The sequence below is a fragment of the Xenopus laevis genome, chromosome 7L (assembly GCF_017654675.1).
Source record: "Xenopus laevis strain J_2021 chromosome 7L, Xenopus_laevis_v10.1, whole genome shotgun sequence".
Lineage (NCBI taxonomy): Eukaryota > Metazoa > Chordata > Amphibia > Anura > Pipidae > Xenopus > Xenopus laevis.
The window spans coordinates 81,800,576-81,817,847 of NC_054383.1; the positions used below are offsets into that span (position 1 = coordinate 81,800,576).

The window sequence follows — 17,272 nt, forward strand, 5'->3', positions numbered from 1 at the left end:
TTTTCTGCTGGACCCTCACATTCAGACATTTACTATTCAGACAATGACATTTCTATCATGCTAGAAGAGGACATCCATTGATCAGAAACTTGGTCCTGTGTACAATGTGGCTGATATGGCCACCTGGTCAACAATCATATGACAGCCTATGGAGACCAGGAAGAGAGGAATGATGTTATTGATGTCCACGTGCAGCATTATTTTCAAAAGTGCCCAATAAATATGTCTAAATGAGTCAAGAAGCTGCCATATCAGTATGCATGGGCTGAGTAGCAGCGTTTATTGGCCTGTGTGCGACCACCCTGAGAACTTACTGCCCAGATCTTGTACATGAGGAAAGCAGATGGAGTGATGGAACAAAGAAACAAAATTCAGGTTGCTTGGTGTATACAGAGAAGGAATGCTGCTCATTGGTGGACATTAAGTGTGTTCCTTTCCAGGACAGCTTAGGAAAAAAGTTGCTTTAAAAATGTATCCCTGTTGTTACTGGTTTAAACCGCCCAGCATGTTTTAAATTTTGATTATATGCTGGAGTAAAGGCTCCATGAGCAAATATAAGCTGCCAACAGATTATGTTGGCAGTTTATTGGGCATTGTATGGGGCCTCAGACAGGCTTGCCTGATCGATATCTGCCCAAAAGTCAGCCAGATGTCGATGGGCAGGTTTAAAATTCTGTCGGATTGAGGACTGATTCAATTCTTTGCTGCAGTCCTTGATCCAACCGTCCCTATTCTCCTTGTTGTGATCCGATCGTTGGGCCCTAGGGTACACAATCGCATCAGCCCAATATTGCCCACATCTAGGTGGGCATATCGGGGAGAGATCCTCTTGTTTGGCAACCTCGCCAACGGATCTCCATATGTATAGTCAGCTGGGAGCCTCAGTCCTGCAACACCTCGTTTGAGCAAATGTGTTGACATTCCAGTTAAGGGGAGTAACCAGTTTATTTGATGGGTGTTCTTACAACAATTTGAATACAATTTTTTAATTAAGACATTTTTTGCATATTATTTATTCCAGGAAAAACTAATCCTGTCCCAGATATCTTATTGTAGTTGTTAGCATGGAGTTAGATTCCTTAGGCTGGAGGGAAAGCTGGGGGGTATCACCTGACTGGGATTAGACAGTTTAGCATATTTCTCTAACCTTCTAAATGCTGAGAATTGCAAAGGAACCTTCACAATACCAAGGAGGGCAGTCGGAATGTCAGAGCTGGACACTGTTGAGATCAACAAATGAAGACATCTATTTAAATTATGCTGAGTACCATACATGTGTTTCTTCATTAAATACACAACAGGTATGTGTTATGCTGGCTATTAACAGGGATTTTCATTAACAGAAGAATTGATTAAATAGTCATTGAACAAATATGTTAAAGAGAGAGAGAGACCTTCCCTAAAATAATCATATTTGTATCATACTATATATATTCGAGATATAATTTGTATATTATTGAGATTATAAAGGTTGTAATGAAGCAAGGGAAGTCCCTGAAGGGAAAGAGGCTGCCCCAAATGCATGCAGGGAGAGCAGTCAATGGACTTGCAGAGCAAGTAGGTAAAATAAGCTCTTGTTGACAATGCAATAAGATGGGAAAGTAGCGAGGCAACAAGGGAGGAAGCAGGGCCGGAACTAGGGGTAGGCAGAAGAGGCATTTGCTTAGCGTGCAAGGGTAGGGGGGCACAAGACACCGACTGTACCTCTTTTGTCTGCTTGACCCTAGTCTGCCCCCCCAGAACTGCACACACCGCCTGCTGTCGTCCACTTACATCAGCCACTTCTCACTCCTGACCACTTGGCCTACCACTATAGCTCACCCTTAAATGGAAAGTGGGTAACAGGTGTTAAAGGAACAGTAACACCAAAAATTAAAGTGTTTTAAAGTAATGAAAATATCATGTAGTGTTGCCCTGCATTGGTGAAACTGGTCTGTTTGCTTCAGAAACACTACTATAGTTCATATAAACAAGCTGCTGTGTAGCAATGGTGGAAATCTAAAAAATTGGCACAGGATAAATAGTGAATAACAGATAACACTATTATGTTCTACAGAGCTTATCAGCGATCTGCTGTGTAACCTGAGACTGTTCTCCTTTGAATAGCTGCCCCTATTGCTACACAGCAGCTTATTTATATAAACAATAGTAGTGTTTCTGAAACAAACACAGCAGTTTTACTAGTGCAGGGCAACACGACATTATATTTGTATAACTTTAAAACACTTTCAGTTTTTTGTTACTTTTCCTTTAAACAGTGGTTGCAAACCTTCACATGTTCACATGAATTTTGAAAAGAAAATAACAATAAATATTAAAATAAGTACAAAGTACAGTATAAATAAGTACACCAGCAGCTACTCAGATATACTTCATAGAATGATATTTAATAACAATCTAAGGCATGCCATAGGTGCCACATAATCTGGCCACAGAAGACGGCTGCTAGTCCCACAGACCCACAGGCATCTTCAATCCAGAACAGAAATCTAAGATAATACATATAAATAAGTCATGTCATTTAGCCTTTCTTGATCTTTATTTCTCCTAAGCATTTTGGACAGGGCTAAGAGAAGTGGTGTTACTAGTGTGATGGCAAACCCCATTGCCCAGGAAAGAGGGGTCCTGGAAAGGCCCTTTTATTTAAATTTTCCATCCTGTCTGACTGCACCTGTAGATCTCCCACCACTTATGGGAAGTGATTACAACCTGCACACATGGTGGTAGTGTGGACCAGAAATATATTCTGCTGGGGGTGGCCCAGGGTTGCAATCTTGTGCCCCTGCCAAGATAGGTAAAAAGGAGTGAAAGAACAACAAAAATGCATTTAGCCAGATCGGGGAAAACTGGAAACCAGAATGACATATCTTGAGTCATAGCTCACTCTAGCAGTAAGAAATAGTAACGTTAGGACAGCTTGAGCCACACCATGTGGTAAGAGATGGTGCCCTGCAGATACTTTGCAAGCTGGAGCCAACAGAGGAAGGAACATGTGGCCTGAATGAAACATCAAGTACATTTATGTGGCTCTAAAGAAATAAATGTAGTTGTCTGTGTGGCTGTATATGCCTAATATAATGTGTTGTGTTTAGCAGGAGCTCTGGTACCATGTGAATATCTACAAATAAGAAACCGAATAACTGTGGGACAACATTAAACTGTACATAGTCTACAAGCACCTCTAGGTACTCACTCTCAAGAATCACATACCTCAATTAAGGCTATAAGTAGTGTGAATTCTGCTACATACTGACTACTCTCCGACTATTCCAGGTAAAGCATTCTCAGATGGGCCCTCAGTAATAAGTTGGAACAAAGGGTTTCCTTATAAACACAATCACAATTGATTTCCTGGGCACAAAACTCAGCATGAAGCAAGGATTTGGTCAGATTCAACTTAATCCTGGATTTGGTGTATTCCCATAATTTCAGTTATTTATATTTCAGGTTTAGACTTTTTGCATATTGCATTGACATGTGAGGCAGTAGATAAGTTAACACACACTGCCATCATGTAGTACATTTGTTTACTACAAAATGCTTTGCTTGCTGATCAACTCCTCACAAGTGTCATTGGATACTAATCAGCAATGTGATGTTACTCTCTTGCAGGACTATTTTGAATGACATAATTATAATAAAATAATCAGGTCCTGAAATGTGGTAAATCACCAAAACAAGGAAAGTCCATTTTTCTATGGGTTTATTTAGCAAATAATTAGCCCACTGCAACATAATCACATATATATTTTCGCTAGCGTTAAGGGACTGCATCAGCCAAAATTGTCTGCTAATTAGTTACAATGTGTTACTGGACCAGGCTAAACTTCACCATGTAAATGTACATCCCATAAACATTTGTATGTGCACTGGCCCAATTGACAACTTGATCTTTAACCCCAGGTCCCCATTCATGAATCTATAGTGCTTAGGTGGTGAATTATGTTCTAGTGAGAGTAATAATAATATGACATTCATTACCTCCACAGCTCCTTGGCAGCCAGGTACAGAGTACATATTAGATGCAGAAATTGTGATTGAGCAGATGTAGCTATATAGCTATTACATTCATTGCAAAATTTGTAAATATCATCTTTGGTTATACTTTATACTGATATAAAAAATTAATTTAAATAGGACTTTCAAGCCATTTCAATGACAATCACACATCACATCCAGGGTTGGGCTGCAAATTTGGAACTTGGTGAATCCAGAGAAACCAGCCTCGTCCATCAAGAGGAAGGAATGAGCAGAAATAATAGGCCACCCCTCTATGTCACATCTGAAGATGAGGTGAGAAACAATCACCAGCATTATTTATTATGCCAGTACAAAGCTACAATATGACATTAGAATTTCTCTAAAGTGGTGAAATATCCCATCCATCCCTTTTGACATGAGGTCATTCAGTTGGGCTTAAAGGTGCACTAGCTGAATTTTCAAAAAATAAATATCAGATTCTGTGCTCCAGAAACCAGTCACCCCCTCCTTAGACTCACAGAGTGATCCAACCCATCTCTCACCTTGTTCCACATTGTTGCATTCTGGGACTTGAAGTCGCTCTGCTTTCCTGCATAGTATAAGGGATTCTAATACCTTAAATAAAATTATTTTTCCTCTTGATACTTTTCCAGCAACAACAAGAACTTTGACTACACCTTTCAAAAAATAATTTTGGGTGCATTTATCATAAACCGCTGAACAGTTTATCCAAAGCAAAACAATAGTCGGAAGGGTTGGGTCAAGTTCAGCATGTTTATACTGCAATACCATAAGTACTTATATTTTCTAGAAATAAATACTTGCTATCACTTTTTCTACACTTTTAATAATATGCCATTGAGTATTTATTATGGAATGAGCCAGAGTGGTAAAAAACTAAGTAACAAATGTAAATAAATATTTATAGTATTGTCTCTGAGACACAGTACTCAGTAATGAGGTGTCTCTAATTCTTGTAATGAGGCATCTCATAACTTTTGTCTAAGTCAGGAGTTCTCAGGCAGTCTGGATGCCTTCATTCATTTCTCATTATATCAAGGCTAATGCATTCAAAAAGGATATAGTGGACAAGAAAAGGCAATCCAGCAAGATTAACTGCTTCACATCAGTGTTTATTGCCACGCAGCATGTTTCAAGCCCTATAAGGCTCTTTGTGACGGCGAATGCACTTGCTTTCTATGATCTTTATAATTTATTTTTGTTATTACAGGGCCTAAACCATGTACATATTCTGTGTCTATCTGTTGGTGCCCACCTTTATTTGTACTATTATTTATACAACTGACACACTATTAGTGCCTGCCCTTCTTAGCAAGGCACATGAAAGATCAAAAAGAACAATCTCCACTCTCTGGAGATTCTGGAGAAAAGATGCTTCTATTCCCTCTGAACCAACACTCTATATAAAAGGTCCCACAACTTACCAGGCAATACAGAAGCTGTACCACTATCTCAGGTCAATGTTGGCAAAGCTCAAATATCAACTGCAGATGGCAAACATACTGGGAAAAATCAATATATTTGTCAATCTGATCAGACTGGCAGATCCACCAATATGTTTTTAGCTTAAATGTAGCTTTATTTATAAAAATCATGTCCATTTTACTAAAAATACATGTAACAGATAAAATTAGCAGTTTTCGTACAAGAAGGGTTTGCTTTTTCATAGGTCAGTGGCACGGGAGGGATTTTCTACACAAGCATATTACCCCTGTCATAGATTGCCTGATCCCACCTCTGCTGCCTATTTAAGATTTCATCCAAAAAGTCTTACGTAAGCATGGTAACAGACCGTTGTTATTCAAGTCAATGGAAAGCAGATCAATAGTCTTTGGGTGTTTTTCCACCAGCAGAAACATGCCAGCAGAGAAAATGAGTGGTGTAGGCCAATACCAGATTCTCAACTGGCTGAGATAAGGTAGAAGAGAAATGTAACATGCCATTGACTTTAGTTAAAAAATCTTGAAATGCCTCAGCTTTTCCCCTTTGCTTCAGGTAAGGTTCTGTAATCCTGCTTTTGACCCTATGTCTGAGGTCTGCTTAACAGGAACTATTACAGAAGATTCTGTGCCACCAGCCTCCCAGGGCAGCACTGGTAAGTTTATTGAAAATGTAAAAAAAATGTTGCTGTGTAATATGGCGGATCTTTATTTTAATAAAAAATAAAAAAAAAGTTTAATAAAAATTATTCCCATACAGACAGCAGCAGATAATTGAAACATAGTGATGCGCTACTGTTGTAAAAGTCAGAGATTGTGCAATTGTGCTCTCTGTTCTAGATGAAACACATTTTTGCATAAGAAAAACTAATAAACTAAAATGTATCTAGGGGTGGGGGAGAGTGCTGCATGCTGCCTCCTAAGACAAGGTTCTCCTCTTGTCTAATTGAAATGGATCTAGCGGGTTTTGTAGATAACAAGTTGTCTAATTTCAGGCAGTGTCATTCTGTGGCTACTAAAGCAAATAAAGTTCTGTCTTGCATAAAAAAGGGCATTAACTCAAGGGATGAAACCATAATTATGCCTCTTTATAGGTCCCTGGTGAGGCCTCATCTGGAGTATGCAGTGCAGTTTTGGACTCCAGTCCTTAAGAAGGATATAAATGAGCTGGAGAGAGTGCAGACATGTGCAACTAAACTGGCTAAGGGATGAAAGATTTCAATTATGAGGGTAGACTGGGGTTGTTCTGTTTGGAAAAAAGACAATTGCGAAGGGACATGATTACACTTTACAATTACATTATAATATATTATAGACAAATAGCAGGGGGACTTTTTTCCATAAAGTGGATCACCGTACCAGAGGCCACCCCTTCAGACTAGAAGAAAAGAACTTTCATTTGAAGCAGCGGGTGGTTCTTCATAGTGAGGACAGTGAGGTTGTGGAATGCACTGCCGGCTGATGTTGTGATGGCTGGTAATGGTTTTAAGAGGGGCTTTGAGGATTTTTTGGACAAGTATAATATCATAGGGTTTTTTGATACTAAAATCTACAATTAGGGGCAGATTTATCAAAGGGTTGAAGTGAAGGTTCAAAGTTAAAAATGTAGGATTTTGAAGTCATTTTTGGGTACTTCGACCTTCGAAATTCGAAGGTTGAATTTTTTTTGAAGTACTGTCTCTTTAAAACTTCGACTTCGACCATTCGCCACCTAAAAGATGCCGAAGTGCTGTTTTAGCCTATGGGGGACCTCCTAGAACCTGTATGGAGGCAATTGGGGGAGTTTGGGAGATCGAATTTCGAAGTTAAAAAAACCTTTAAATCGAAGTACGATTCAAAGTAAGCCCACTTCGACCCCAAAAAACTTTGACCATCATTCGGTTGGTCTTTTTGAATTTGAAGTTCGAGGCTACTGTTTGTAAAAGCAAAGCTGTCCGAGATCATTCTTCAGAGGCTACCATTTCCCAAGGTGCCCATATCTCTAAGTAGAGAAGTATTTTTTTTATGAATTTTGGCAATGCCATATTCAAACTTCTCATTGGCTTCCACTCATCGCTTAATTTCACCCAGAGTGGGTATAATATTAGATTTCCAGTGAGATGCTATCGATATTTGGGGTAGCCGTTAAAATCTGGTTTATCAGAGCTTGGGTGGTTTTACCCACTCTAGGAATTGGTCTACTCAACAAAAAGGTACACATGTCCATTGGAATAGGGGTCTATAATATACTGCTCAGTAAATCTGTGATTTCAGTCCATAATGAAGTAATTGCCGGACAAGTCCAAAATATATGCGGGAGGGTACCAATTTCCTTGCAATTCCTCCAGCACGATGGGGAGTGGTCATGAAAAAGTGTATGGAGTTTGGCTGGGGTATGGTACCAAAACATTAATATTTTTTATATATGCTTCTTTTGTCTAGCGCATTGTAACATCTTTCTTGCATTATCCCATATAGCAGCCCAATCCTGATCTAGTAGAGGTTGAGTGAACTTGGTGTCCCATTTGACCATATATTTTAATCTCAGGAGAGGATCAGCCTGAGGCTCAGAGAGCAGTTGGTATATTTTGGAAATCAGCCCCCTTTGTGGAAGACCGAGTTTAGCTAGCATTTCAAAGCAAGTTGATGGATTTGCTTTTACATTGTCGCTGTGTAACTAGGTAGAGATTCCAAAGCGGTCTTTCCATAATTTGGATCACCATAGTTTAAGTTTAATGCTGCTGCAAAAAATATTTAAATGTTAAAAAATAGGATAATTTTGTCGCCAAAATGGATTTATGCAGCTGTTTTATTAAAGGGGACCCGTCACCCAAAAAAAATATTCAAAATCCTATTTTATCACATTAGTCAAGCAAAATGAACTTTAATTACACTATATAAATTATTTGAATCTTGCTTCCTTCAGTCTGGGATTTCAAAATTATAGCAAACAGGCAGCAGCCATTTTGTGGACACTGTTATTAAGACAAGCCTTGCATCATCTCAAAATCTTGTTTGTGCACCAGAATAGGGGACCCGATGTCCATCCTGTTGCCCTGGTTATACAATTAAATGGTAAAGAGAATGGGGGAATGTGGGGAGAGCAGTGACTGGGAAGTGCTGAATGGGAAGTGAAAGTAATTGTCTGCCCCGCCTCTATGCAACTGGCATAGAGGAGTGGCAGACAATATTTGATTGACAGCTGAGATTTTTAAATGAGCTTACAACAGCTATGAATGCTTTAATAAAAAATAGAAATTGGATTTCATTTTTAGTTTGAAAAGGACTTTTATTATACAGATTTTTGTGTCTGGGTGACAGGTCCACTTTAATACAGTTTTCAGTTAATACAGTTTACAATTACAGTTCAACTGTTTTATTAATACAGAGAAAAAGGAAATCAAAAACAGTTTTGTTTTTTTTGCCTAATGAAAGAAATGTCACTCTAAGCAACTTTCCAATATACATTAATTAAACATTTGCAATTGTTTTAAAGTTCTTTATATATGCAATTCCTATTGAAAGCAGTATTTGTTTTCTGTTCTGTTTCTTAAAAACAACGTAACAAGAGATCTGCACAAGATCCTTTAATCAGCTTTAATCAGCTTGCTTGCAACATTGTTTCAGGAGTCAGTGGAAAATGTAAACAGCCTGACATGCACTACTATCAATAGCAATTACTTTACTAATAACTTTAAAACCATTGACAGTTCGTAATTAATGTTGAAAAATTGCTTAGGATTATATTGCCTTGGGGGTTTTTGAGCAGAGGATCCTTGTAAAATATAGGAACTGGCATTGATGTATTTCAGAGCTGTCTAGATATTGGGTTTCTGGATAATAGAACCCAAAATGTCAATTTTTCAGTTTGTTTGTATTCATCTGTTATTCTTCTCCAACAGTGTCTAGACCAAGGGGAATGTGTTGTTCCCTTAGGCCCAACCACATCATCATCATTGTTATTACTACACTGCTGATACTCTTTGTCCTGATCTTCAGCTTCACAATGGGAATCTTGATTTCCAGTAAGTTCCAGTATTGCTCGTGTGGTTAGCATTTATATGTTTCTCTTTGTAGTTATGGCAAGAGCTGTGAGATTGGTATTAAACAGTAATAGTGGTAGATAGCAGGTATAGTATGGCAAGATGGTAACTGAAACCAGTGGCTTAGACAGAAGTTGCTTGGTCCTACAGCAAAAACATTTAGCAAACAATAGGACATTTTTATAAACATATATTAAAGATGACCTACTGGGATCCTTTATCTGGGCCCTTATCAGGGTCTGCTTCTTCTTTTGTTATGCCCCTAACCTAAACACTTTTCTGTATCACTTCAGTTGCTCATGACATTAAATCCCTGTATCCACCAAAAGTCTAAAGTTTTTAGGATCCCTAGGGTTTTTAGTTCACCAGCTGTTGCAGATCCATAGTTTTTTTATAAATAGCAGAGCCCCACAAACTCTGGTTAGAACTGTGCATTGCTGTTGTTTACAATTCTTGGACTGGATCGGTGAGTTATCATTAACAACCCACCAGCTGTGATTACTATGAGACATATTTCTCGTAGGGCGTAGTGACTAACGCTGGCGTAAATTTTGGGACTACGCCGGTGTAACTTCGCTTAGAAGGAGATAGACTAGTGCTACTTCGCACTCTAACGCCAGGCGAATTTTCGCTCTGACAAATGGACGTAACTACGCAAATTCACTAAGATGCGGATTTTAATGAACGTTACCTCTTGTGCCAGACTTGCCTTCGCCACCTCAGACCAGGCAAAGTGCAATAGAGTAGATAGGAGTCCCAAAAAACGCTGGTCGACTTTTCAGTTTTTCAGGGTGATAGGCTACAAAGATTGTACATTTCCTAACATATGGCACATAAACGATATACTGGGCACATGTGTAGGGCAATATCAGGGCCGGAACTAGGGATAGGCAGAGTATGCGCCCGCCTAGGGCGCTATCATGGGGGGGGCACTTTTAAGGGGAATTTTTTGGTTTACTTGGCATTTAATAGTATTTCAATTCTATAAACTGCCTTTTCTTGCCCGTTATTTATACTGCGGGCAGAAACACTCCCCACCTCCCTCTTGGCAGCTGCTGGCACAGGTATATATTTGTGGGCAATATCTTGGCTGCTACTTGGACAGGTAAACAGATGATATGGGGCAATATGATGGCTTTTTAGCTGCTGCTGGCACAGATACAGGTGATGATTTTTTGGGCTCCTGTTGGCACAAGTACATATTTGGGGGCAATTTTATGGATATTTTGGCTGATGCTGGCACAGGTAAAGATCGGGGGCAATATGAGGGATTGGTTGCTGCTGCCTCAGGTACATGGGGCAATATGGAGGCTGATGGCACAGGCACACAGATGTTTGGGGCAATACGATGGATTTTTGGCTCCTGCTGGCACAGGTATAAATTAGGGGCAATATGATGGATTTTTTGGCTGCCTCTGGCAAAGGTGCAGATTGGGGAAAACAATATGATGGATGTTTTGTTTTATACTGGTACAGATTGGGAGCAATCTAAGGGATTGACTGCCGTTGGCACATGTACAAATGGGAGCAATATGATAGGTGTTGGCACAGGTACTTGACGCAACACAATGGCTGCTGGCTCAGGTACAGTGGGCAATATGAATGGTAAGGTGGGAAATGGTAATGCAGGACAGGGTGGGGGGCACTGATTGAAGCACTTGCCTAGGGTGCCAAAATACCTTGGCCCTGCCCTGGGCAATATAACAACTTTATTTTATTTTATTAAGGTTCCCTGGGCTTCTGTAGTGTAATGTATTTGCTGCAACATATACGTCCATTGAAATTTAACTTCCCGCCGTATGCAAACTAGCCAACACTAGCGCAACTTCGCTTTGATTGCCGAATTAACGCTAGTTAAACTTAGCCATAGTTCCACGCCCTGGACGCAACTTCGAATTTTAGTGAATTAGCGTTGTCCTGTCGAATTTTCGCCTGGCGAAGTGTGGCGATGTGAGCGAAGCTGTCACTGGCGAATTTCCACAGGTTAGTGAATTTGCCCCATTGTCAGAGGTTCTGGCATCCCCAAGCATATTATCCAGTAAAAGACAGTAGGTACTGGAAGCCCAAGTACACAATATACCTTTTAAAATAATATTTCTTTAACAGAACACAAAGGGGAAGATGTGAGTCTAACTGGTGCATCACTAGATAACAACAGTCACATTTCTTCTCCAGATACAAGGGATTTTACAGAATCCACCTCAACAGGTGAGTTAAAGTCCTGTGCATGTAGTCATTATAGTCAATTTCATTAAAATTGACTATCACTAGCTAAATCTAAACTTTTACCAAACTGTAGCCCTGGGCCTGTAACAACCTCCCAGAGAGCTTAATTCCCAGCAAAGACCATGAGCACATGGGGCTACTCTGCTTCATACTATTAAACACTGTCATCTACTGGGCAACAAGAACCTAGATCAAATTACTGCCCCCCAGGAAGGCAGACATAGCTGCCTGGGCAGATCAAACGACCACTTAGATGTCCAACTATATAGGGGAAACTGCCTGAGTAAACCCTGAGTAAATTCCTCAGGGTCTCTGCATGCTATATACTTCTATACTTCTATATATTTCAAATAAATCTTTTTTTTTCTCCCTAGTTTGTGGAGGTACATTGAATGACCCTGAAGGATCTTTCAATTCACCAAACTATCCATTCCTTTATCCTCCTAACTCTCATTGCTCCTGGATCCTGGAAGCAGAGCCGGGCCATCTGGTGCAGTTGAAGATTATAGTGTTAGATGTTGAGGGCTATGGAAGCTGCCTTATTGATTGGCTGGAGCTTAGTGATGGGAATACAACACAAAGGTATTATGGAAAACACATTAGAAAACACATGTTTCAGGTCCAGGGCACATGGTAAAAGAAATTACCAGGAGATACAAGTGTTATCTTAAAGCATGCAGATTTCTGCCTGGCATAATAATCAGACATTCCGACCCCCACTGTAACACTCGACTAGTTACTTGTATTACAGCTATAAGACCTGTTATCCAGAATGCTCGGGACCTGGGGATTTGCTGATAACTGCTCCTTCTGTAATTTGGATCTTCATATATTGTCTACTAAAAAATCATGTAAACATTAAATAAACCAAATAGGCTGGTTTTGCTTCCAATATGAATTAATTATATCTTAGTTTGGTTAAAGTACAACTTACTGTTTTATAATAATAGAGAAAAAGGAAATCATTTTTTAAAATTTGGATTATTCGAAGAAGTCCATGGGAGATGGCCTTTCTGTAATTCGGAGCATTCTGGATTACGGGTTTCCAGATAATGGATCCTATAACTGTACTAGACACAATGGGGAATGCATCTGGCACAAATGCAAAGTGTCAGGTAGGTACAGTATTTCCACTGGTTTGTGTGAGTGACAACTGTGCACATCAAAGGCCACTATGGGCTGCTGTGGGAACCCTGAATCGCCACCTGATTTGGAGGTGAAGTAACTCCAGGGTTCCCCTGCTTTAATCTGCATCTTAGAACAGGAGGCAGGAGGAAGGCAGTAGCACCAAGCACAACTATACAGGAGTACATGTTGATGAATGGGATTTTTTGCACAACTGACAATTTAGTGGGCCCTCAATTGGGTTGTGGTTGTAACCCCCTATATACCTTTAATATGTGTGTCATATAATAACAACAACAATAATAACATTTCTAATTCATAACAACTGTATTTAAACACAATAGTAATAAAAAAATCTATTTTAATAATTTTATAAACCAAATCAAATTTAGGCAATATTTATTCTTTTTGTTACACTTTTTCAACTTTTTTTTCCACCAATATTTCACATTCATTTGAAGCATTTTGTTAGATAAACTGTTGGAAACTGTGGATAATTATGGAGGGCAAAATTGGGCAAATGCATTTTGACATTAGTAAATAGGCCTACGCAGTTTTTGGGGCTGTAGAGAATTGCAAAAACGCCAATTAACAATACAGTAAACGAAAAAAAGGAATTTAATAAAAGTAGTAAATGGAAAACAAATTTGCATTTCACAGTAAAATGTCACACCTTCGTCCAACATAGGGCCAGATTCAATTCAGTGAGAAAAAGTTATTTCATGTTTTATCACGTGAAAACTGGACAAGATTCAATTCAATGGAGAAAAAACTTTTTTTTTCCATAACTCAATGGAGTTTTCACGTAATAAACTGTGAGATACGTTTTTCTGAATTGAATTACATCTCAAATTGAATCTCTTCCATGACTTTCACGTGATAAACCTTTTCCTCACTAAATTGAATCTGGCCCATAATATGTTAAGGATGTTGAATATTGCACCCAAAGATATATTTTTTACAATTTCAAGCATATTGCATCTATAGACTGTTTTTAAGTTATAGCACAAAAAGGGCCACAATTGTGTGAAAAAATCTGTGACTTTTACGTGATTTTGAACACATATTTGAAAAATCAGGAATGGGTTGACCACAATTGTGTAAAGTCAAGAACTATGGTTTTTTTCAAAAGTGTTTTTGCATTTGAGCAATTGCAAATGTCGAGAAAAAAAAATGTCAAATTTCCAAAATCCTGTTGTACATTTTCCATTAACATCTATGTTCTATGGCATCCAGGCAACACTGAGTCAGTGTAATTAATTTTGTTTGTAATAAATCGACCTAAAACAAGGAATCACAATTGTGATACCTAATTTTCTGCTACCCCCAAACTTTTAAAGAAAACTGGCCAATACTGTTTTATCCACTGCAATCTCCTGAATGTGAAAATGCCATTGTCTGTCTGCAGCCCTATCCCATTAATTTGACTAGTAATTATGCTGACTGTGACAGATACTAGCACTGTAAGGTGGGGATCTGTTAGAAAAAGCGACTGTGACCTGAACACCAGCAACATTTCAGACCTTTTAGGTCCTTCTGTGTATTATATAATTTCCCCTCAGGCTAGGCTTTGAATGTTACAGGTTCCATCAAATAAACAAAAGAGTCATGAATACAGAACATTTCCTATGTATTTATTATCTCTATTCCTGTATTTTCACTCTGCTTTATGACAGGTTCTGTGGCTCAGTTGCACCTACCACTTTCATCTCTGACTCCCACTGGCTAAAAGTTGTGTTTGTATCAGATGGAAGTGTAGGGGCCACAGGATTTCTGGCCACATACCGGATAATAAAGCCGAGTGAGGGTAGGTTCAGGTTCTGAAATGTGGGTAAAAGAGGGGATGCGTGCCTCAGAGGACTGCTGTGACTAACCTGTGACCTTAAACAGGGAGCTGTTCATGGGATGAGTTCTTGTGTGATGGAAGACGATGCATCCTTCTTCCTGCACTGTGTGATGGGATCGCAGACTGCACCGACAAGAGGGATGAGGAGAACTGCAGTCAGACAAATTGGGGTATTATAAGATAAAACATATAATAATTATAGGGTTATACTGAATGCATGCAGTTACACACCAGAGAAAATATGTATTGAAGTGCAGTGGGCATACAGATATGTAGTAGTATATATCAATCTATCTCTATCTACCTATCTCTTCACCTACATTTGCAAATATTTACTTGTATTCTCAGACTGTGGGGGTTCACTAAGCAGCACACAGGGATCTTTCCAGTCTCCTAATCACCCTGGATTCTACCCTGGGAAGATCATATGCCGGTGGCTTCTTTCTGTGGAAGATGGTCTCATCATTAAGCTTCAGTTCCATAACTTCAGCCTAGAGTCAGAACTAAGATGCAGATTTGACTATGTGGAAATACATGATAGCGCTGGTTTGGGCACGCCCAGCCTTATGGGGAGGTCAGTTAAAGCTGGTATAAAATTATACCTTGGACTTCTAGGACCTACATAATTAGTAAACATCTGCAATATACTCCTCAACCCAGTTCTGCCATATTTCGTATTCTCCCCTCTAGGTTTTGTGGGTCTCAGCTTCCTCCAGCCCTTACTTCCTCTGGGCCACAAATGACTGTTCTGTTTGTAACAGACGATGAAACATCCGGATTAGGTTTTTCTGCTACCTATCAAGCCATAAATATCACAGAAAGTAAGTGTTGACCCTAATCACAGAGTTTTATTGGCCATTTGTCTCTTTATCTACTGTACATAATTTTCTAAGGCTAAGTTTTTGTGTGTCTGTTACTACTATCTATGCCTCCACTTATTTATTCCTAGATGAGTGTGATCCCAGGGAACTGAGATGTGGTGGTGGTGAATGTTTGTCTTTGCAGTGGGCTTGCGATGGGTGGGTTGATTGTCCAGATGGAAAAGATGAGCTGGACTGTCCAGAGACACCAGACACCAAGCCAGGTAGACTGTTTCTTCCAATGGGACCTCTGTGTTAAGTCACTTGTTAAGTGAAAGTATTTTGTTCATTTTCACTGTTTTCTACTGTTCTCTAGAGATTCCATGCCAGCCTGTGCAGGTTCCTATGTGCCAGGGCCTTTCTTATTCACAAACGGTGTTCCCTAATCTTTGGGTGTCACTCCATGAGCAGCAAGCAGCTAGTGAGCTTCTCGCCAGATACAAGGTATTTATATAACTGTGTGCAATGTGAAAACATTATGATAACTCATATCTATACAAGAATATTATACAGGAACCATTTTTGACACTTTTTGCTTTGTAAATTTTTAAAATTTAAAATTTTTTAAAAAGTTTTATAAAGTATCAGCTATACAAATACATTTATTTGGCTTATTTTGCTAAAATACCCTATTTTAGATAATAGCAAGCTGATCTATGTAGCACTGGTAGGACGTGGGGTAGTGAGGACTTTTTATGAAATACCATCTAAAGCCACTATATATTAATGTATTTATTGTACATCCTGTATTTATTATTAGTTATGTAAATTGATCTGCTCTGTATATGTACATAATAATTGTCTGTGGTGGTGCCCACAATATCAATTTATTATCTTTTTATTCCCTGACAGATCCTTCAGGAGCTGCCATGTTACCCAGTTTTGAGGCCCTTTTTCTGTGCTTTGCTGGTTCCCAGTTGTTCTGCTGAGGGTGGTGTTTTACAGCCATGTCGCTCTGTCTGTGTAAATGCGGAACAACTCTGCTTTGCACAGCTACATCAGCTTGGGTTATCCTGGCCATTTAACTGTGATTTACTCCCACCTCACATCCAGCAACCAGACTGTGTCATTCCCTGAGAGATTCAATATACTTGAGAGGTCACACAAATACAAATATTTGGACATGCATTTCTTCCCACCTCTGACCCGCTAATATATATAAATATCTGTTTTATGAAACCTGACATTACAGAGCTTACAGGAAACAATTATATCAAGCTTCACATCAAAGGATTCCAAACTGTAGGTCTGTTCCCAATGGGTTCTATTTAATTACTCTCTCTCTCTCTTCTATTCTTTCCTCATCCCCCCACCCATTAATAGCCTTCCCTCAAATATCCTCTGTCTCCCCGACTTCTTTAAAGGGGCGGTTCACCTTTAAATTAACTTTTGATATGCTAAAGAATGACCAACTCTAAGCAGTGTTTCAATTGGTCTTCATTATTTATTTTTTATCTTTTTTAATTATTTGCCTTCTTCGTCTGACTCTTTCCAGCTTTCAAATGGAGGTTCAATGACCTAAAAAAACGCCCTGTAAGGTTATAAATTAAATGTATTGTTGTTTATATATATATATATATATATATATCACAAAATGAAACCACACTCCCAGGGCTTTGATGAAAAAAACATGCTAGGCTTTATTTCAACGATTCGGCTCCTACACTGGGGCCGTCATCAGGAAGTCCGAGTGCGGTTTCATTTTGTTTTTTATATCTTGGAGTATAACCAGCACCCAGGCATTTCCTTTTT

At 39.1% G+C, this 17,272-nt stretch overlaps 1 protein-coding gene across 2 annotated transcripts; it reads left to right on the plus strand.

The window, feature by feature from the left end:
* The first annotated feature begins 929 nt into the window (after positions 1-929).
* Positions 930-17,266, plus strand: mfrp.L (membrane frizzled-related protein L homeolog). Of its 2 annotated transcripts, XM_041569236.1 has the most exons (14): positions 1,186-1,301; positions 3,096-3,273; positions 4,138-4,293; positions 5,998-6,097; positions 9,323-9,445; positions 11,570-11,671; positions 12,064-12,271; positions 14,491-14,621; positions 14,705-14,830; positions 15,009-15,234; positions 15,351-15,481; positions 15,610-15,744; positions 15,837-15,964; positions 16,373-17,264. In XM_041569236.1, the coding sequence occupies exons 3-14, from the start codon at positions 4,156-4,158 to the stop codon at positions 16,595-16,597; spliced, it is 1,773 nt and encodes a 590-aa protein (XP_041425170.1). In that variant the 5' UTR covers positions 1,186-1,301; positions 3,096-3,273; positions 4,138-4,155; the 3' UTR covers positions 16,598-17,264. The 2 variants fall into 2 exon arrangements, with proteins under 2 accessions (XP_018081270.2, XP_041425170.1); XM_018225781.2 differs by lacking the exon at positions 3,096-3,273 and having other exon boundaries at positions 930-1,301; positions 16,373-17,266.
* Positions 17,267-17,272: the final 6 nt, after the last annotated feature.